At 41.9% G+C, this 23865-nt stretch overlaps 1 protein-coding gene across 3 annotated transcripts in view; it reads right to left on the reverse strand.

Moving 5' to 3' along the window:
• The window catches only part of FLI1 (Fli-1 proto-oncogene, ETS transcription factor), a 75665-nt gene that overhangs the window by 9796 nt on the left and 42004 nt on the right, over positions 1 to 23865 (reverse strand). For all 3 annotated transcript variants that reach the window (XM_066607250.1, XM_066607253.1, XM_066607252.1), the window contains exons 6-8: positions 3607 to 3672; positions 2172 to 2234; positions 1603 to 1650 (exon numbers count right to left, since the gene is read on the reverse strand). In XM_066607250.1, coding sequence (XP_066463347.1) covers positions 1603 to 1650; positions 2172 to 2234; positions 3607 to 3672 — 177 coding nt within the window. The remainder of the gene's footprint in view (positions 1 to 1602; positions 1651 to 2171; positions 2235 to 3606; positions 3673 to 23865) is intronic.

Below are 23865 nucleotides of genomic sequence, written 5' to 3' on the forward strand. Positions count from 1 at the left end.
CAGAACATTTGATAATCTGGCATCCAATGCCAAACTCAATTTGATTACTGTATTTTTCAGACTATATGGTCAGATGAGCGTTTTTTTTTTTTGCGTTTTTCTTTTGTGCGCCTATTAGAACCATTGGTTTCCTATGAAGTGTTCACATGTCCGGTTTTTAGAGGCCCAAAATACTCGCCCTGCAAAAGATAGGACTTGCGTGCCGGTAAGGTCCATGCTGCGCAGAAAGACATTGTGTGCTGTTACAGAGTTTACGGGGGTTGAGGGGACTCCATGAGGGTTCCGTTAATCTGTGCAGGGAGTCTCCTCATCACTGAACACTGTGACATCATTGTCACACTGTTCAGTGATGAGGGGTCTGCAGCGGGGACAAAATAACCCCCTGTCACAGAGGACCGTGATGCTCTCCCATTGCTTTAATCTCCAGGCTGAGCATGGAGCCACTATCAGCCTAATGGAGCTCGCTCCTGGAATAGGACGATATCACCCCGATCGTTATAGCAACACGGAGTTGGGCCCTTGGACCTCCCCTTTGGTTGGGGGGCAGGTAAAGAGCCCCAATCTTGCTGTACTGCCTCGCTGCTCTACCTCTTACCTCCCACCCTTTCCCCTCTTCCCCCCCCCCCCTTCCCCCCCCCCCTCCCTTTCCCAGTGTCTGTCAGTGTCCCCCCTGTCCTTAGGTACCTACCTGGGGAGTCGTACTAGTTTTTCATGTTCTTCATAAGCTCATTACCATCTCAAACTGTAGTTTACTTTCATATCAGTGCTAAACTCTGTATACACTCCCCAATGCTTTATGTGTTTATTACCTGTAAACCTTAATAAAAATTGATTTAAAAAAATAAAAAATAAAAATGTAACTCTCCTAGAAGCGCTGTCCAGCTCTTCTGCCTGTCCCCGTCAATCTTCATCTGTATCCTGGTGGCAGGGGATTGAAAAAAGCGCTGCCTCTTATTGGCTGAGAGCTGTGAATGACATTGAATGACAGCTGAGCGCTGCCTCTGATTGGTCACAGCGCTCAGCCAGCCGGGCGCTTTTACTCCACAGGAATACAGCCATGTGATCTGATGCATTGGAATTCAATGCATGGATCGTAGTGAATATCAGACGGCCATGAAAACAGTGGCTGATATACGCTCGTGGGAATAAAGTCTGAGATTGTGTAAAAATGCAGCAAATACACAGTTGCATGCACATTCACTGAGTTTTTATGCATCTTGCCAGAAGGCTGTTAGTAAAAAAAAATAGTGATATAAACTGGGCCTTCTTGCCTTTTTACGTACGTGAAAAAGCATACACACAAAAAAACAAGATAAATACGCAAATATACACACACATTGAAAGTGGCTTGATCTTCATGCACCTAGATTGCATATGTCAGTGTGAGTGTGCTCCAAAAGGCACATTCAGCCTGAAATCTAGATTGGTGTGAAGTATTTGTTTCCTGTTGGATATTTTGGTTGCATTCTCCAGTCCGAAAAATACGATAAATGAAGTATATAAAAAGAGCCATAAGCAGAGCTTGACAAAACAATTTTACATAGAATTATTTACATAGACCAATTAATTGCTGACAAGGATCACTATTATGAATATTCTCACCTGGATTAGCCAACCTGCTGCTTGTGGGGCCCAGAATTTGATAGGGATCTGGAAGAAAGAAAAAGCAATCTTTTGTTATGTGAGTGCACACCACCAGCCCTACTCCGAAAAGCCACGTCAGGTGAACTCCCTGATAACTAGAAGAGCAAACTATATGTGAAGTGATATCTGTTGGTGAACAAATATTGTATGGAGGAACCGTTATGGGGAGACATCACTTATTAATGACATATCTCCCACCAGTTAAAATATATGTAAATGACATGTTCCCGTCCGACAAGCACTGAAGTAGCTGTGTGACTTTTTATGTCACTTTTTAAAAAACATTGCATGTTCTAAATCAAGTTGAAACTGCTGCACCACCTAAATTCAGACTGAAATGAAATAACGTGACCCGTCATGCAGATTAAAAAAAAAAACCAGGCGCACTAGGTTCAAAAATTAGGCACACAGTAACTAGACCAGAAAAAGTTGCATTTTAGGACAAAATCCAGGCGCAATAGCTTTAATAAATCTCTCCCTACATTGTTGTGTTTTTAGCTTTTTTTTTTTTTTTCTATGGTTCCTACCTGGCTGTTGCCGTTGTTGTTCTGCATTCTTATTCACATTTTGGGTGCCTCCAACAGGGGGACCTGCGACATAACACAGAAATCAGTCTGTTAAAATATACCAGAAGTACAACATGAGGAATGAACATTACTTCTGACCATTATATGACATGTATATGGAATTTTTCAACCGGTTTCCTCTCTGCAAGCTCGATCTTTAATTGTCCGTTTTCCCTGATCTAGTGGGTGGAGACAGCTACTATGATGTCTCCATACACAGTGTATACAAAGGAAGAGATCCTCCTTCTTTAGCTCTCTATAAAAGCAGCAGCATGAAGGATATTATACAGCAGTACTGAGCAGTGTATATGTGAATAAAGTGCTAGTGTAAGATAGAAAACGCACTAGAGCCTTCCACAGGATATCAATGTATCTCTCTGCCTCTTTCAGTCTGCAACTGCTTCCATCTCTCTCTCTATAGACTTCTATGGTCTGCATGTAACCTGATAACTCAATGAGATGATGCAGATTTTAGCAGTATGATCAATGTACGTGGCAGGGGGAGGGAAAGAAGTGGCTGATAAATGGAGAAGAGGAGTTTTTGCTCTTATAAGGTATATTGCAAAGTACAGCGCCTAATTAAGAATAAAATATTAATTTGTAACATAACCTTGGGAGCAATTTATCCTCGTCCAAGATTCCCAATAAGCATATGCCTGGGTCGAGTGGGACTGGCATTTCCATTAGCTGGCTTAGAAATTCTGTGATCTCCCTCCAGTAGGAAGTGGACCTTTCAATAAATTTGGCGTATCATTCTCTAGTGCACTCCTGTTTACCACTGACTTGTGATCGTTACTCTTTAGTAAGATTCACCTACTACATATGCCTTGTTTCTATTTTACACATGGGTATAGGTTGATCTCAGGAAACTGGACTAAACAGCTTTAAAGCGACCCTCCAGTTTCAGAACAAAATTCTGTCCATGACCAGAGGAGTAGGGTCTATTACCTGCGGTTAATCCTCTCTGCCTTTCCTACTATCGGCCATTTCCGGGTCCTGTTTTCAGACATCCATAATAGCCGATGGAATCTTTAAACTACCTAATCTCCATAGTTCATTGATAATGTTAGACTACCAATGCACTATGCCTGTTCTCTGATTGGCCAGAACTGCTCATGTGATCAGCACTGGTCAATCAGACAGCAGTGCACAAATGTGCATAAGGTAGTTAGAAAATGACTGCCATCTTAGATGGGTGTAAAAGAAAAAGAACAAAACTGGTGGATTGGAGGGGAGGCAGACTGTCTTGGGGAAGGATTTTGTCCTGAAACCAGAGAGTCCTTTTATTTTTGTAAAGGTTTAGGACTCCTTGCAAATCCTTAGGAAAATGAGTTACCATTATTTTACATATAATGCAGGTTTTCATATGTTTGTTTAATACTGTAGGTTCACTTACTTTTTGTGACAGAAGAGTTGACGTTATTTCCCCACCCAGATCTCCGGATGGCATCGTAGGAAGGATCTGTGGGGGTTGATATATCATGGTTTATTAGACAGTGTTATGAAGAATCACTTTATAAATGTGCAATGGCCAAGATACTTTTATGTAGAAGTTCCACAAACTTTTAGCTTTGAGAAAAAAAAGCTATTAATATAGTTATTAGAGATGAGCGAGCATACTCGCTAAGGGCAATTACTCGATTGAGCATTGCCCTTAGCGAGTACCTGCCCGCTCGGAAGAAAAGATTTGGCTGCCGGCGGCAGGCAGGGAGCGGCGGGGGAGAGCGGGGAGGAACGCAGGGGAGATCTCTCTCTCCCTCCCCCACCCCTGCTCCTCCCTGCTCACTGTCGCAAGTCACCTATCACCCACGCCGGCAGCCGATCCTTTTCTTCCGAGCGGGCAGGTACTCGCTAAGGACAATGCTCGATCGAGTAACTGTCCTTAGCGACTATGCTCGCTCATCTCTAATAGTTATAGTTCTGTCATTTAAAATGTAACTAAGCTATATTATTGTATGACAGGCTAATACACAAACGTGGGCACATTGAATATAGAGAACATAAGCCTGTACCATCCAATGACTGGTAAGATGTCTCTGAACCAACAGAAGGAGAAAACCTCTTCAGACCTTCATGTCTCATTTCAGCCCCACTTTCCCTAAAGGAATTGTCCAGTTGTAAACGATTGTTAGCCTATTCTTTGGATAGACCAACAGTGGATCAATGGGGTCCCCTGCCTGGGCCAGTGCGCTCATGCACTTCAGTGGAAACTTGACCTGTAATTCTAAGTTTAGCCACTGCAGTGAGAATGGAGCTGTATGCTTTCTGCAGAAATGAGTTGAGTGTACATGCACACCAGCCCAGCAAACATCTGATCAGAAGGGGTCCTGGGGAGCAAAACTCTGCCAATCTACTGTTAATGGCCTATCCAGAGGATAGGCCATTAAATAAATGATTGACCTATCCTCAAGTATGTCAACAAAATCTGATCGCCGGGGGTCCATCACCCACAAACTCTGCCGACGAGTTGTTTGCTGGGCCGGAGTGTAGGTGTACAGAGCTAGAAACACACAGCTCTGTACATACTGCAGTGGTCCAGAATGGTATTGCAGGCACAGCTCTCACTGAATGAGAGCTCTTCCAGCAATAACATGCTGGGCCACTGCGGTATGGATGGAGCTGCGTGCTTCCAGCTCGGTTCCCTGATGTAGCAGCCTGTGGAACAGCTGATCAGTTGGGGTCCAAGGCATTGGATCCTTACCTATCAGCTACTGAAGACCTATCCTGCAGGTAGGTCATCAATTGTTTAGAGATGAAGCAAGATATTGACATACATAAGGAGCATGGTCTCCATATTTATGTTCTTATTTACATTCAGTCATATCTTTGAGACCGAGGGAGACAAGTGTTGTGGATTTTGACAATTTCATGACTAAATTAGAGTCTTAAAGAGGCTAGCTATACCAATGAGCATTCATGATGTTTATATGCCACTTACTAATATACCCTTTTTTAACTTTTGTGCTGTTTTCTATATTAGGGAAGTCATGCCCTCTCTTCTGTTCACAAGATGGCTGCAGACTGAGCAGCATGTGACAAGATGAGTCATTTAGCTTTTACTGTACTGTTCCTGCACTAGTTTCCTGTGCCCAGTGTTACTATGGAGGAGGCTCATTGACATGTCAATCATATGCCCCTCCATCTGCAGCAATCATATGGATGGGTATGCTATTAAGGATGGGACAGAAAGCTGTCCAAGCAAGAGGATGTGACTTCACTAATAGAGAAATCGGCATAGAAATTTAAATACGAATATAAGAGTAAGTGCCATCCAGTAATTCTTAAAGTGATGCTCCAGTCAGGAGCTTTAAATTGATATGCCAGTCATTACCTAAAATGGATGATAACTTGCTATTTATTTCTCCTCAGATCTTGCTCCTTTGTTCTATTAGGACAGAGCTGTGATCTATATCTACAGTTTAGCTCCAGTGCCTTATCCGAAGTGGTCTGGGACACACCTCCTGTTTTATCATTGGTTCAGGGAGACACACCCACTGACTCCTGCAGCCTAAACCATTGTTTAGACAGGGGGGATTTTACAAACTATAGTTGAAGATGACAACTCTATGCTAGTAGAATGGAACTTAAAAAGTAGCTAAGCAGCAAAAAGTGAGGAAAAATAAATGACAGGTAATCATCTCCTATAGGTACTGACTAAATATCAAACCTTTAACTCCTTAAAGACCAAGGGTGTTTTGATCCTAAAGGATCTGACACTTTTAAGGGATTTTATCCAAGTGGTGGCTTTACTGCCGGATTTTTTTTTCTTCAGCTATCTTAACAATTTTTGCAACTTTTTTTCATGACATATAGGGCTATTTTTATATCCTTTTTTCACTAACTCCCCCCCCCCCCCCCCCGCTTTATTAGTGGTAAAAAAAACTATTGTTAGTTTTTAAAATTAGTATATTTACACTAAAATAAAATATGAAAAAGGGTTTCTATCTAACTTTGTTTCGAATGTTTTGATATATAATTTGTTTAGTTTCAGATTACAGGGCGCATACGGCGACTGTTTCGGTTGGCGTCGGTAGTGGGTCGCTTTCTTTTTTATGTATAGATTTTTATTTTATTCTGTTTCTCTTAAATGATTTTTCTAACCATATTTTTTTACCACCTATGTCCCCTATAATTTCATATAAAACCTCTAAAGGTCATTCACATTGCCATTTTTTATTTCACACTTTTCCGCTATAGCTAGGACATCCATCCCCCTAGTGCGACAGTATTCACTAGCATAGCTGATCTGGGTCTGCTAGGACCCTGCACCTCTGCTGTGGCAGAAGACACCCGATAGTCACGTAATCGCCGGGTCACATAGCGGAACTAATACTTCTGCTTTTACTCTTTAGTACATAGCACTCATTGTGTGCTATGTAGCCTGGAAAATAGAAGGCAGAAGCGGTTACAAACAGCTTCTCCCTTCTCCTCCAGGCCTTTGGCTCTGTTTGACAGCTGAGGACTCAATTGCTCCTTCTTAAATGCAGGAGCAGAGGCTTTAATCCCGCACTGTACATCTGCTATTGGTCCTTAAGAGGTTAAAGGGAATCTGTCATCACCTTTTCAACCCTATAAACTGTATTATGGGGTTTTAAGGTGAGGAAACGGGGAGCTGTGTTCCATAATCACCGGGTGCCCCATTCCAGCATGTGCACCATGGTTCTTTTCAGACAGCTGGATGTACGCGCTCTACTATTCATCTCTATGGAAAAGCGCATGCACAAAGCCGTCTGAAAAGAGCCACGCTATCTGCACGGGCATATAGTACAGGAACGGGGTAACCAGAAAGTATGGGAGACCGCTCCACAGACTCCCTGTTCCCTCACCTTTAGAGACCTATAATGCAGTTAATGGGGCCCAAAGGTGATGACAGGTTCCTTTTAACATTTGTTGGTGTACATTAGCAATAAAGTGACCAATCCCTTCCACGGCATAAAAGCTAGAATTTTAGCCTTAGATCTTACTAAAAATGACTACAAAGGCCCAAAGGATTTCCCTGTAACAGTGGAGGCTTGTGGACTGAATGTGAGCTACGTCCTTCTTTTGACCAGGCTGTATGTTAGTAAGTGTTCTCTTTGGCTGGAGGCTGATTATGTAGACTAATGTCTTTAAAGTATGTCTGATTGCCACAATAGGTTCTTTTATCCAGAAATGAGTTAGTTAACGGGGACGGAAAATTGCCAGAGTACACTGGAGATGCAATGCCAAGGACTCAGACACCACCCACGTAAATAGAGAGTGTTTTAAGAAAATAAAGTTTTAGCCTGACACAGCCAGGGAAGGCAGCCAAATTCAGAGGAAAAGGCAGCTTCTAGTGTCTGCACTGTGCACGGAGGAACGTGCTGAAGCACAAGGAGGGATGTGGGATTTTATGTCTCCCCGGAAGCATTACATTTTCCATTAACAGAAATGAGCATTTCAGATGTGTTGTCATCTGTTTCCAATTCCTACAAGAGTGTGTAAGATTACGTTTCCAATAGATATTGCTTGGTGAAATGTAGCGGTCTGCACCAGAGTAGAATCATTCTTGCCTTGAGGCCCCTTAGACGCTCTTAAAGCAATGGCAAAGCTAGAGCCAGTACTGTTCATGACCAGCAGATGGCACTATATTTTAGAGTCTCTCACATTGGAAGTCTTAGCGATGGTTTAAGATATTTTTTCAACTTTTTTTTTCTTTGGCATCCTGATTTATGTTTTTTGCAACAAAGTAGTTTTCTCTGAGACCCTAGAACCTGGAAGTGACCATACATATAAAAAATGTATGCATATGCTAGTAAAAGGGGGGGGGGGGGGGGGGGGTGACGGATTTCTTTTTAGTGTGCACTAGATAAATAATGGCTAAAATACTTCAGAACTGTCGCATTCACTGTTTTCCAGAATTTATAGTCTATAATGCAGAACTGAGCAGTGGCCATGTGGCAGAAAGATTTCTTATTGTGCAAAGCCACAACTACCACAAACTGCTGAAACGAACCGTCGCACACTGATTGGATGTAATATCCTCAATGACAGGAACATGCTAATAAGGCTGTGCTATAATAGACAAGCAAATGAATATGGACGTGATCCCATGAAGTCTCCTCCCTTCCTATAGTGAACGCCAATATCCTTGTGAATCGGTGAAGACGTAAGGAGGGAAAGGGTCAGTGGCTGACTTGATCGAGTAATCTGTGACAAACTGCAGCTTGGTCTTTAAATCCTTTGTGATTGCTTCAGAATATTTGCTGAAGCTGCAGATCATAGAAATAACTAAACAGTGGAAAACTACAGAAGTCCTAGTTATACCGTGAACTCTGCAACCAGCACCTAACTTTTTGGATTTCATTTGCTTTACTACCAGCAATGTAGACACTCTAATTAGGGTCTGCTAAAGCCTTTTACTAAGTAAGGGCTCGTCACACTAGTTCTGACTTGTTCTGCCTTTTTCCATGGTTCAGCTCCATCCTAGAAGCCTTGCAGTTGCAAAAGAGGAAGTTTTGGATTCGGTGCATGCGGAACCTGAATGGCACCAGATGTAGCCCATTGACTCTAATGGGTTCTATCCAGCTGCCCTTATGCAGTTCAATATTTTCATAGAAATCAGTGACAGAGCTTCTGATGCGGATATGAATGAGGCCTAATTGGATATGACTTTTTTTACAGTTGAGGTTTTGCTATAATGTATCCAGCTCTGTGAGCTAAATACATATGCTTCCTTTAGGGCTTTATTACACATTTTCCCGATAAATGCCAGGCGGCACCTGTGGGCGCAGGTGCCGCCTGGCAATTAGCACTATTACAACTTGTTAATGCAGCTAATTGCCAGGCGGCACCTGCGCTTACAGGTGCGTCTGTCAATTGTCAGGAAAATGTGAGCGCTAGCGTTCATGTCATGGCACCCAGAGTTCTGATAATTTGCTACAATGTATCAATGCAGATAAAATCTATTGGCCTGGAGTCCGAGCATTTTAGCTTATCTAGACTGGATATAACAGGATACTGAAAACCTATATCTTGGAAAGGGTAAAGAATTGAAACTCAAATTATATTACAAAGTTGCAGAACTTTTCATTGTTCATTGAAATTGTTTTATTTCTGTAAGACCGAATGAGCCCATTAAAGACAACCAGTAATTGTTATGGTTCGCCAGCCGCAAGTAAGGATCGGGACCAGGGTGACATAGCGGTGACAGCCGTGGTTCACATAATCTTCACGCTGGCTCATGCTCACTGGCATTTCAGTGCTGAACACCGACAGGGACAGTTTTGGGGCATCCCAGCCAGCCAACCGGCTTTTAGTTTGTGTATATTTATTCTGGTTCCTCCTCACAGAGGATACCGGTTACACTTTTTGTCAGAAGGCTTCCTGGCTTTGTCAATGGCTCTTTATCTGTGTCTCAAGTTCAGATAATTCTACTGGTGATTCATTTATTTATATGGAGTGTTTGAACATATTTTCCCCTGTACTCTTGTGATTTATTTTTCATTGGATGTTATTTAAATTTTGTCACTATTCCCTGTCACCATTTAGGGAAAGTCAGGGTCACCTCTGGTTCCCGAGGTGGGGTTGCCCTCCTCAGGGTGAATGCTCCACTTTTAGATAAGGTCTTCTAGTATCAGAGGGTTCAGGGTTAGATTTCCTATCTTCTCCTTTTTTATGCTTCCTTTTACATTTTTGTAACCAATACGTGTTGCTTGGAATGATCAGTCATATTATTAAGTCAGCAGGTCTGGCTGCACAACTCTCTTGCTGCTTTTATTCTTTTTTTAAACTCACATCAGTTTGCTCTTACAGACTCTTGGCACCCGGTGCTATAAATCTGTTAAATGGGTGGTCCTCACTCTTCAGTGTCAAATGGGTGACGTTGGCCGGTCAATCAAGCAGTGGGGATTGCCCACTTGACATATTCACAGTGCTAGGAGCCTGATCTATGAAGAGTCTGAATGAGTGAAAGGAGGTGAGTTTGGAAAAAAAGAACAGCTACAATAGTGGATCCGCTGCTAAAGAGTTATATAGTCAGGTGCATTGACTTTACAACATGTCAGGTCCTACTATAGCTCTTTCCACCCCAGGGAGTATATACACCCTGGGTGAGAAGGGGTTCCCATGAATGAACATACACTTATGTCCTATAGATGACGAAGGTTCAGAAACTTATCCCATCTGTAGTGGGAGCCGCTGTGACTAACAACCAGTCAGGACTGGTGAGAACACTGATCCCCACTGTAAACCTCTTACATGCCAGAATCAATGTTGATCATGGTATGTACAAAATTCACAGAAGAAGGGCATTTCCTCTGTGATGCATCAGCCCATTGCCATGTAAATGCAGAGGGCCAATGGGTCACCATGGCAAACGTATGTCAGTAAATGGTCTGCCATGGCCTGTGATTGCTATGCTAAGTGACAAAAATGCATTGCAGTACAAATGTATTGCAATGTATTATTGAAATAATAGAATCGCAGGTTCGAGTTCCCAAAAGAACATAAAAAGTGTGCAAAAAAAGTAAATAAATAAAAATAGTAAAAAAATTTTAAAAAATTGTAAACCCACTTTGTGAACTTTCCCTCTTGTTTAGAAAACAATGTAAAAAAATAATAAAACCCACATCATCGCATCTATAATGACATGTACATTACATTGAACACACTTTTTAGCCTGCAAGTCAAATGCTATAAAAAAAAAAAAAATCTGAGCCAAAATGATTTTTTTTCTTCATTCTGCCTCACGCAAAAAAACGCAATAATGGTGAACAAAACAAGCCCTCACAGCACTCCATCAATGGAAAAAGTCAAAAAAGCTGTGGGGCTTTAAATGCAGCAATATAAAATATTTTAAAAAATATAATTGAAAAGGGTTTTTTATTGTGGAAAAACTTACAAAAAATATATGATTTTGGTTTTGTCGTAATCATACTGACCTGAAAATTTTTTTATTATATCATTTATGCTGCAAAAATAAAAAAAACTATTGCAGAATTAATGTGTTGTTCTCCCTACCCTCCAAAAGAAAAAAAAGAAGTTATGTAATACATTATATGTACCCAAAAAATGGTACCAATAAAAACTACAGCTCATGGAAAAATAAAAAAGTTATTGCTTTTGAAGAGTTGAGATGAAAATCCCCAAAAATCGTCACGTCCTTTAGGTCCAAAATAAAGCATGTTACTAAGGAGTTAAATGTATTACCTATTTCAGCTAAAACTTGTCACAGTGCTTCCTAACTTATACCGTATTCTATATACATTGATACTAAATCCCACATTATCAACCTTTAATATCTCTAACTTTTTATATTGCAGCTGCCGATAATTTAGTAAGTTGCAGGACAATTTCCAGTTGCGTCACAAGGCCACCCAAGAACCTCTATTGGGCAAACGACTTACTCCTAGCAGGAGAGCAGTTCCCTTTAGAGCCACTGTTCTGCTAACTCTAGAATATATTTTAGTTAGGGGAGATGAATAGAGCCTCTGTGTTTTACAACCAGCTCTCGCTGAACTGTTTCCATATGTTGGGCGATGTAATTCTATAATAAATAAAGGGAAAATATCCAAAACTTATTTTACTTTGAATTTTAAATCTCTGCAGCAACAAAACCCGTATACATTCGGTTTAACCCTATTGAAATGTATAGGGCAATGTGCCTCTGTGTATAGCCATAATCACTATAATGTGTGAGGGGTGTATAAATGCACAATAGTAAAGCGTGGATAATATCTTGCGCCACACATACTTTTGAAGCACAGATGTTGTCACTACCTGTCATTTACATGTTACAGGGGGCTCGTATACATAAAACCCATTCATCGTATGTTGGAAGGGTCTCTTGCTTTATTTTATAACTTGCAGTTTCTGCTGCTTCTTAACAAATGCTAACATTCTTCTTTATGTACCAAGGTTGAAAATCTCTGCAGAACTAATACTCACAGCTGAGGATTTGTTACCATTGAATCCAATTAAAGGGGTTTTCTAGGCAAAACCTGCCGGTTGGAATCCCCGGCAATCGGCTGACCGCCTAGCCTGCTATCAGTACAGCAGCACCAGACATCATCATCAGGGATGGAGGTGTAAGTGCCATAGCGGGCTTCACTTCCACTCAAATCAATGGGAGCTGAAGCAACTACTATACTTCCGGCACTTCTGCCTTTGACATTGGGGTCAGATGTGGAAGTGTAATAGCCTATTGATTTAAATGGGAGTGAAGCTTGCTATGACACTTCTGCTCCCGTGCCCGATGACTATGTCTGGCTTTGCCCCACTGACAGCAGGGCAGGCAATCGGCTGATTGCTGGACATCCCGAGTGGTGGATCATTGGCAATTAACTATTTATGACCTATTTTGAGGATCGGTCATTGTCTCATTGATCATTTTTTGCCTGGAAAACTCCTTTAAAGATTGTGCAGAGTTAGAAAAACATGGATGCTTTCTTCCAAACAAGGGAGACCCCCAGCTGTGTGAGCAGGACTAGGTCAGGATGGGTTACAGCTGCTCAGCATGAACAATAAATGTTTCCATTCCCTGAGAGCAAGCAGAGATGTTGAAAACCAGAAGGAATTGTTTGAAAGAGTTATTCTGATGTACAATAAAAGCCCCGGATCTTGGCCAAGTTAGTGAAAGTGTCTACACCAGCAGCTATTATAAATCTATACAAAGTGCTAGAAAACTTTGTAAGTTTTCCGTCACTTTGTGTAGATTTATAATACTTTTGTTGTAGAACATCTGATCGGCTCCGATGGATTCCATAGAACCCGCTATAGAAAATGTTGTCTGTGTATAAATAACAATGTAACCTTGCATCATCGAATGTAATGTAATGTCAATGCTGAGCAGCATTCGCTGCATATCCTGGCGTGTCATGACTTCCGATTACATAGGTTTCGGTGGACGCATGGTGATAGGTTAATCTACTTCTGTAGTATCAGGTTTTTTTCCTACTTTTTTTATATAACAAAAGTTCATTAAACTCGATTTCTGAGCTGATTTACTGGTTTGTTGGCAGAGGTAGATTCAGGATTTGTTTTAAAGAATGGAGAATCAAACCCGACTGGCTGTAAGATTGGTGTAGACTTAATAAAATAGTGGTTCTTTCACATGGAAAAAGGGGATAGATAATCATTACTTAGAACGTGTCCCAGACAGGCTGTCAGATTTAATTCCACTTGCTGGAGTCGGACTCTGGGACAAGCAGAACTGGGAGGGTCCCTTGTGAGTTAAGTTTCCTGCCTCCCCCCAACTTTAACACAACCGGTCTTTGTTTTCAGCTTCCCGTGAAAAAACACAGTGGCCAGCCGCTGAGGTGGGTCAGCGAGAGAAATCAGACAAAACATTAGCAGTGGAATTTCAAAGGAAAACAATTAAAATGGAGAGCAAAAAGATTCAAACACGAAGGGGGTGGGGTATATGGAAAAAGAATAAAAGGACGATAAACTTGTATCAATGGTTGTAGTTTATGTCATAAGAGGGTGAAACGACAGGAGGGTGGAGTCACGCCGGGGAAAATACATTCGTTCATATTTTGGTGGAGTAAAATCCTAAATGTTACGCATCGGTCTATGACCCACGCACCATGGCATTTTGATAGTTTTGGCAGATAATAATTGCATGGGTGTTTAGTTATCTGAAAGCAAAGCAGCTGAAGGAAAGATGAAATAGAAAATGAAGGAACTTGAATAGATTGCAAATGTACATGGATATCAGTGACATCATCATTTCTGTATATATTAAGTATGATGTCATTCGAGTACTACAAGCTAGAGTTTCCTACCAGCTGAGTTATACCAAACTATCCCAACAATCGTCTGAATACATGCTACAAAGGAGATTAGAAATGAATATTAATTAAAGGGGTGTTCCAACAACTGAAGTTATCCCGTATTCACAAATCAAGAGATAACTAACAGATCATTGGTGATCTGAACGCTGCAACCCCCAATGATCTCAAGAGCGGAAAACTTGAAGGTCCCTGAACAACAGGTTAAGCATGTGCACCGCCGTCCCAATGTGCCCATCTGTCTTTGTTCACTGTGTTGCAGTGATGATATATCCACAGGATTGCTACAGCCAATCCCTGGCCTCTGTGGTGTATGGCACAAGACTACTGAGGCCAGTGATTGACTATTGACTGCAGCAGTCAAATGGGCATATGGCATGTCAACACTGCAGCATAGCAAACAAAGACCATTGATGAGCACTGGAGCGAGGACGCTGGAATATTGAGGGATTTGTTAGGTGGGTAATGTCTTTTATTGTGCACACACTTTTACACACCATAGTTGGGAAACCCCTTTAATAATGGGACAGCCAAATCGCAATAAACAATCCGTATGGAACAATGCAGTGAACTTTTCAAAGTTGAAAGATTCTTTATTGTAAAATATGTCCGATGCGTTTTATCGCATTACTATGACTTCCTCAGGTCTGAGAAAGTCGCAGTAATGTGACGAAACGCGTCGGACATATTTTACAATAAAGAATCTTTCAACTTTGAAAAGTTCACGAATTGTTCCATATGGATTGTTTCCTGGGAGCGCCAGACCCTTTTTTTGTTCATTGTCTACCATTTTACGGTCGCATCCCCTCCCAGGGTTGTGACACGTCACGGCTTGCTCCCTCCCCCCTTCCCACCATAGGACAGGGGTTAGGAAACCAGAACGGGGACCCCAATTTTTGGATTCCACGCTCACCAGGACATGGAGGTGGAAGGTGGGTGGCCCTTCACCAGGGCTCTCCCACCTACACCGGGTAAGTCCCACTTTTGTACCAAATTAGGTACTTAATTGTCTGAATATAAGTCGCAGTGGGTTGGAGTGCTGTCCTTCACCAGCTCTCTCTTCTTGACTGTAGGGGAAACTAGCGCATTATTTTCTCATGCCCGGGGTCAGACCAACTTAACTTAGGCCTGAGTCGGTGAAAAATATCCTTGAATTGTGCCCGGGACACGATAGGTGGCCTGGAACCCCTAGCATAGTTAATATAGACTTGGTTATCAGAAATTCTTGCTGCTCAACAACTTTTAATAACCAGAATCAATGCAGGGCCATACAATAATATAACTGTCCACAAGTGGTGGAGTTCTGGAGGGTGCATCAGCACCAAGGTAGAGCTGCAACTGGCAAAGTGTGTTGGTTGGTAATACAGCAATATCAGGGCCGAGTCTGACCGTAGTCGTTTACCTGAAGAAGTGTCCTTTTGCTGAGCAAGTGCCAACATAATAAGTCCATGAGTGCCACCACACTTGGAACTACATACTGAGGTATACATGCATGAGTCCAGTAGGCCAGATACCAGCCGCCACAGTACTTATGCCAAGAGGAACTCTGGGTGTGATCGCTCAGTAGCAAAATCCAGTTGGAATGTTGTCTCCCCTTCTCTGCCAGTAGGGCATTTTGGTGTTTGTTACCCCCTGTGTCTAGACCACTTTCTACAGTGGAACCACTGCACAAGCTTCTATCTTTTTCAGAATCCCACTCAATCTGCCCTTTTCTCGGATACTGGTCAGCGATTGCAGACTGCAGAGTTGGAGCACTGCTCTGGTTGTGGCCAGTCTCCTAAAGGTATCCATTTATGAAATCAAGCAACACCACCAATGGAAATGGAAATGTTCAAACAAAGGAAACAATGGAAATCATCAAACAAAGGCTGGACAAATATCTGTCTGGGATGATTTAGTGAATCCTGCACTGGGCAGGGTGTTGGACCCGATGACCCTGGAGGTCCCTTCCAACTCAACCAGCCTATGATTCTACCATTTAAAACAACATTCAACGTGGCCACCATAATGTCGCAGGTTGACCACACTAGTTTAGAGCATTTCTAAAGCCTTTATAATGTAAGTTTAAAAGCCTAGTGTGTGGAAACTGCTTATACTAATTGTGTTTCTATAACTATAAATGAGAACTGCCATGCGAACAGCTTCAAACTCCTGATTAGTTGTTTTGTAGTGTATAATTGAAGGGTTTCCTGGCAAAACTAAGTCTCTCTCCAACCATTTAGCACATTGCAGCTTTTCAGCTTCAGTCTCTAAACCGTGAAATCTGTTATTTAGCTGGCATCGCCGGTCAAAAATGTACATTACCAAAAGTACTGGTTCCACCCACCCATAAACGGCTCAGCCAAACCGCAAGATATTGATAGAACAGGTACAGCGCAAAAAGCAGCCTGTGGAATGCTAACTCCAGCGAAGAGTGTTATTTCCAGTGTAAAAATAACATCTCCAATGACTACACGCCGTGACCTCACTTTTTCCTTATGCTTTTACACATACGGTGTCAGCGTGGATTAGGGAACATTTACAGTGCCTGTTGGTTCAGATGCTATAAACCTCTACTGGGGCATCTCACAATAGTCTTAGCTTGCTTATCCATGGCTTTATGCAAATAATTGCACTGTTAAGACGGTGTACTATTGGGTGCAGAGTTTTACATGGTTTTACATGGTTTTACCATAATTTGCAACAGTTTTACATTTTTAAGGAATGTACCTGTGCTAGCTGTAGTTTAGTGGTCATTAGAGGTAAAACTATGCGCGCCTTTGGCCGCACAGCAAGAACTACATTACACAGTGTGAATAGACCATAAAGACTTGCAGAATAGAGAACCATATCGTTGCTTGCATGTGGAGATGCTCTACGGCCCTCCATCATTCCTGCGTCCTATGCTGCATGAGGCAAAACAATATATAAGATTTTGGCATTGCCATAATCCTATTGCCCCAAAGAATAATCTTAACACATAATTTAAACTGTTCGGTGAACATTTGTTTTAGGTTTTTTTTTGTTTTTTTTTACACAATTATTTTTCATTCATCTGCCTTCCAAAAAATGCAATCACGAAATGATCAAAAAGTCTCATACATCCCCAAGTGGAAGCTACAACTCATCCCACAAAAAACATCACCCCGCTCTGCTGGTAGAAAAATAAAAATGTTATGGGTCTTGGAATTGGTGATGCAAATGTCATGAACGCCATAAAAAAAATGGCAGAATTTTTTTTTCCATTCCCCTTCTCACAAAAAGAAAATTGATAAAAGTTAAGGGGGTATTCCCATCTAGGCTTTCTACAGCTGAAATGGGAAACCGCTGCCATGGCCTACGGATAGAGCTGAGCGCTCTGGAGTTATGGAAACTGTGTAGTGTGCTGTGCTATGCTTTTTCCGTAGCTCCCATTCACTTCAATGACAGCTACGTGCTCGGCTCTTTCCGACAGGTGGTCAGAACAGACTGGGTTTTCCTATCTCGGCTATGAAAAGCCAAGATGAGAATATCATTTAGACAGCGGTGCCATTAAAAAAACAAAACACTTTGTCCCACGAGAAAGCAATTCCTCGTGCAAGTATGTCAACAAAGAAATAAAAATATTATGGTTCTTGGAACATGATGAAAAAAAAAATCATCTGGTCACTAAGGGGTTCAACCTATTTTGTTAAATACAGTCCCAAGAATCGGTGTATTTGTGAACTCCATTTTTCAGATCGCTCAGCACCTGTCAGTGCAAGAGAGAAGAGACTCACAGGTCCCATAATGGAGGGGAGAGAAGAGCATAGCAAGGGAAGAAGGGCTACGACACCGAGAAACAAAAGCATCGTGTGCGCACTGTGTGTTTTTGAGGTCTAATGTGGCCAATTTAAAGGAACCTTTTGTCAGCTGTCATCAAAGCCTGGTCCTGAGAAAACACTGACTGATGAGCTTTTGTCTTGCTAATGCACCTTGATTGAGACAGTGAGAGCTCCGGCTCATCCAGGTACAGAGGCGGCTCATGAGAGAGATGGAGAGGGCACACACTTCAGCTCACAAGTCTATTATGTCCTGCACAAAAGCTGCACCTGCACTGAGGACTAGTGTGGTTTTGCCATAGGCAATGATAACCCATTCTCGTCTGCTGATGATGAGCATTTACCGTATACCCTGCTCAGCATCCGTACTATGCTATATCCACAGTAGAGGTGGACAGATACCAAGGGCTGCACACCGCAGTCACAAATAACAATGGAGAGATGTATGCTTATTCACTTTGTAGAACGCAAAAGTGATACATAGAGCAATGGCTCTGAACAGTAGCTACATCAGATAACTGAGATACAATCTCTTAAATGAGAGGACTTCTGGCATGAAGGCGCTCAACCTTACTGGTTTAAAGGGAAAGCGTACTGTACAATGGCATACGCCAAAAAGAAAGCATAATCTCTAGTCCTTCGAGGGGTTGTCCAGTGGGGTGCACTGCTTTAAAATATCAAACTGGCCTGTAGTCGCCTATCACTGTGCCCAGTGCTGGTCATGTTGGTACTAGTTTCTCAGACAAGAATACAAGGATGTATTTCTCCAAATTTGTTCCAACTAGCTCTACTGCAAAGTGCTCCTTTTTTTATTTTTCACTAAATTAGATTAACATTTTGTGCAACCCTTTCTTAGTTACTTCTTTACAGCTAGGCTATATTCACATATGCTATAAAAGTTCCCGCATGGATTTGTGTGCAGGAAATACACCGCACATTACAATACTAGCAAAGTGGACAGGATTGAAAGAAATTGCATCCATCCACACCAATGGAAAAAATTTGCAAAGCAAACTGACTTTTGTCGGGTCTAAGTCATGTCTGCTTGAGGCACCCATCCAATGGTGATTAGATGTCTGAGTCCTGCCTTGTTCGTTCCATCCGTCTGATGGTGGTTGGACGATTTTGACCAAAGGTTTACTGGATGCCTGAGTCATGTTCTGTTTGCCCCCTCCATCCGTACAGATTTTAAATCCGTGGCATGTTAACCTAGCAGTGGATTTCAGTCCTTCAAATGAGTGGTGTGAAATCTGCAGCAAAATCCACATGTAACACATGCGAACTTGCCACGCAGAAAATATTGGGCAGGCCCTGAGGCTGTATATACACGGACGAGAAAATGGCACATGTTCTGTGTGTTTGCGTGATACACAGAGCTTGCCCAATGTATTAACCCATTATTTCCAATGCCTCAATTCACACAGGCGGTTTTCCTCTTGCACCAATGGTGCGAGGCAGAAACACCGAAGCAGTCCTTATTTTCATGCGATTTATGAAGACGTGAAATCTGTGTGGGAGAATCTGCAATTTAAATTGACAAAGCCAATTCTGTTCCTGAAAATCCACAGTATTTTTGCTACATTTTTTGCTTCAGGCTTCCTTCTCACAAGATGCATACTTGTGTGCTTTTTTCTTTCAGTGAATTCCATGTGTTTTGAGCACACATCATTGTTTGGTGTTTTTCTTTTCTACGAACTTTTTTGACATTTTAATTTCCTATAGAGAAACCTATGGAAAAATGCCTGAAAATACCTGTAATATGTACAGAATGCTATATTTTGGGGAAAACACCATGGATCTGGAAAATGCACCAGTGCATTTCATATTTGCTTATTAGGCCGGCTGCACACAACCTGGTCGATTTCTGTATGCGGGAGCCCAACGGTGTATCCAGCCGACATCCACGCATACCTGCTTTTCTTCTTATTTTTCTGTACTGCTGATGGTCCGCACAGCTAGCCGTTGTACATGCGCAGTACAGTTTGTTTTTTTTAATTAAATCCCGGCTTTTCCCGTGTCGTTGCTAGGCAATGACAGAATCTGCAACCTTTTCGCAATGTCATTGCGGAAGGGCTGCCCGTCGGACTGCTTCCATGGACTTTAATGGAGGCCGTCCATGCGGATTACACAGAAGTGGAGCATGCTGCTATTTTTTTTATTTTTCCTCCGCGAGTGGAAAATCGTAATTGATTTCCGTTTATGTGCAGGAAAAAGCGTTTTGCCATAGCATGCTATGGGCAGTATTTGCTGTGGAATCCGGAGGCGGTTCCCCTCTCTGGATACCGCAATGCAAATCCGTCCGTGTGCAGCCGGCCTTACAGATTACATCTGGCCGCAATATTTTTTGATGGAAAAAAAAGTGAAAGAATGCTAGGAAAGACATGGCGTATATATGAATCTACCCTTGCAGTAAGAAAGTGTTTTACCCTCTTTTGCAATCTTTCATTACCACTATTGATTAGCGATCTCTGATTTCATAAAAACCGTGTTAGGCTGTGTTCATTTCACAAAAAGCTCCCAACATGTATGAGAAGTGTGTCCATGGGGCTCCATTAACACTCTTTTGGCCTCCATCAGGCTCCTATATATCAGTATGCTAAAAAAAAACAAAGAAAAGGGAATGAAATAACTTAGGAACCTAGGCTATTCCATACAACTGTAACCAGGGGGGAAAGTATACTGTGCATTATAATGAATTCTGACATGGTAGGCTGCGGCCTCCAATCAATGTCTACATCAGGTGCTTTTCCCGGTATGTCAAATGGAGGACAAAAACATGATGTAAGCCGAACCTTCCAGGGAATGTCTACTCTAGAAACCATTTTGTTTGTTTAATGTTCGTAGGTTGCTTTAACTGATGGACATTCAGCTACACAAAGACAAGGTTCATCAGCTCCGCACCAACTTCAGTTGCAAGCAGTTAGGTGCACGAAGCATAAACAACCATTGCGGTTGTGGGAAATGCAGCTGCAAGGAAATGAAGGATATAGAACTTCAGCACTCCAAAATATCCAGGTAAAACCCAAAATGTATTCAGTCATGTACATATACATTCCAGGAAGATACCTACGTGTTTTGAACCACACAAGTGGTTCTTAGCCATACTACGTCCTCACCATGGTTCACTACTTACACACAACTAGCATGGTGATATTGCTAATAGAAATAGACACATAACACTGGTATCGTATTTTATATTATAGATTAGGTTTGTGCAGGACCCAAGTACGACGATCCTCATGAACATCACCAACATGTCAAACCAAGACACAATAATGTCCATAATGGACCAAGGTATACATATATCTTACCACCTAAATGAGTAAAACACAAATATAGAAAAGGAAACTCTTTCTCTAACCAACTTTGGTTTGGTGGGCCCTGCCGAAAAGCAAGGTGATCGTCCTTAGACAGATGGCCCTCGCATCTCGATTCTAGGGGACCTAACCTGTCCCTAGATGGAGGATAGGGAAGGATATACATACACCAGATGGAAATGCTAAGAGGACTAGGCAAAGGAACATAATTGACAGGAGTCCACTGCTACACCAAACACCACAGATGGGACAACATTCAGATGGATCAGGATTCAGGCCTCTGACAAACCTTCAGGTGGAGGGAACAGACAGGACGTGACTCAGGCATCCAACAACTGTACGGGTGGAGGAGACAAACAGGACATGATTCAGACATCCGGTAAACCTTTGTATGGAGGGAACAGACTGGGGTGTCAGACCATCATTGGAGGGATGGAACAAACAAGACAGGACTTAGGTGTCTGATCACTATTGGATAGGAGGATCAAACAGACATAACCTAGACCAGACAAACTGACAGAGGGTCCATACAGTATGCATGCACACAAGAGAATAAACAGCACCCATGAAAGGGCAGGGCTAGAATAAATACACTCCATTTATGGTTGATTGGCTAGCTAGGGAAAACGCCTCCAATTAAACCACACACCACAGGGGATATTAAAGAGCAATTAAACCCTGAGGGATTCCCAACGGACTACACCCAAGGGAACTTCTGCAGTGACAGGAAAAAGGTATTCATCAGTGCTCAGCACCGAATGAGGAAGGGGGGGGGGGGGGCACATGTACAAAGCGCTATCACATGGACTGGGGATGATGCCTTGACTCCTCCAAAACATTTTTTGACTTGTTCTAGGCCTATGACTTTCAGGCAACTTTCCAGAATAAACTGCCATGGATGTATGCAGGATAAATAACCCAATTTCTAGCCATTATATGACCTGCATTCAGCATTTTTCTCTCTGCAAGCTATATTTCTAGTTTTTAGTTGTGCCTGGGCTGGTGGGTTGAGTCTAGCTGCTATGATTACTTCTATACACTGCACATGTAGAAAATAGCAGATTCTGCCCTTTCCCTTTCTGCAGCACACACAGAGAAATGACGGCATTATAAAGGCCATTAGAGTAGTACTGAGCAGTGCAGATTTCATTTATGTACCAGTGACTGAGTAAATCACTCACTGTTAGCTACAGCAGCCTGTATGTCTGTGTGAGTCTCTCCCTCTCTTCCTGTTCTTTTTTCAATAGACTTCTTTGGGCAAAAGAAGTGAAAAGAGTGGAGGACAACACTCTCCTCCACTCTATCTCTGTCTCAGTTACTAGAAACGGACTTCACATGACAACAGGTATTGGACAGCAAGTCACAAGGGAGAACCCTAGCAAGCAATTTAGAGCAATTTTTCAGCAAATAAATATTATTTTAGGTTACAAAGATTATTAGGTTATTAGACCCCCACGTCATACAAACCATTCTAAGCTACAGGTTGTGTGCATAACGCAATGTACTAATTTACAACATTGATAGGAAAGCTAGCCTACCTGCTTCAGCATTTTCATTGCCCCTTATAATGGTTCCAAACTTTTGCTTTGTAGAGTACAGATTTCTCCCATTTATCTCTTACAGCTCTGATTAAGTATTGATATAATTCAGAACTAACATATAGCAGTCATTGTAACTTATCATTATATGTTAAAGGGGGTGACCATGGAAAATTTGTTTAAATAGGCTCTGAATATTGTATATCCACTGGTCTACCGTGTTATTCTTGCCACAAAATGCCAGAAATGAGCAGAAATCTATCAAACAGGAAATCTATTGGTCTCCGTTTCAGCAGATTTCAACGATAGAAGAGATAGCTTCTGTCCTATTTCCGTTTTCAGGTTTTTATATGTAAAGTCAGACAAAACCCCTGGATGTAGATAATAAAAGGATTTGAACCGGGCCTTAGCTTAATTTTCTCCTTAAGTCAGCCTGTAGCACCATGTCACTGTGTGTGGTGGGGGTGACACATGAAGAGCATTTAGAGAAGGACTTTGGGTGGGAGGGAGAAACTTCGCACGGAGGTGTGAACATGCAGTACCGCAAGCTGGCTTAAGGGAGGACATGCCGTGAAGACAAAAAGAAGCAAAGAAATCAGTTGGCAAAGTTCAAATAATTTCTTTCTTGATAAAAGATTCATATATGCATTAAATATTAACTAGTAGTTTTAGAATATTTCAGTTATCCGCTTTCTAGTTATTCCTTACATTAAAGCCTCTGCTCACACTGCCATCTGAGGCCCCATTCAGAGCTTCGTCAGCCGTCTTGGCAGATGTGACAGAAAGAACATCAGAACGTTACGAACCCCATTATAAGTCAATGTGGTATCATACAGCTGATCTGTTATAAACAGAAGCCCCAATGGTATTTTGAACAGAGGCCGAAATCTTTACCTGCACAGAGTTGGGCCATCAATGTGCTTATAATAATTAAAGGAGTTATCGGGTACTTCAGAACTGATGCCCTACAGTGTCATTGTGATTGATCATCAATATTAGATCTGTGGGGGTCCAACTTTCTGCAGATGTTTAAAGGAGCCCTTGTGAGCACTGCGTCCCCTTCATTGTTTACTTCAATCAGTAAGAAATGATTATTAAGCCATAGCACAGTGCCCCCCATAGGATTGTGGGTGGCTGTGCAGGTGTCATGGCAGCCTGAAGGCCTGTAAGGTTGCCATGTATTTCTGCCTAATAAGGCTTAAAAGATTGTCTACAGAAATATAATATTACTGCATACTGAAGTATTGCAATATATTGTATAAGCCATCAAG

Source organism: Eleutherodactylus coqui, chromosome 6 (assembly GCF_035609145.1).
Source record: "Eleutherodactylus coqui strain aEleCoq1 chromosome 6, aEleCoq1.hap1, whole genome shotgun sequence".
In the NCBI taxonomy this organism is placed as follows: Eukaryota; Metazoa; Chordata; class Amphibia; order Anura; family Eleutherodactylidae; genus Eleutherodactylus; species Eleutherodactylus coqui.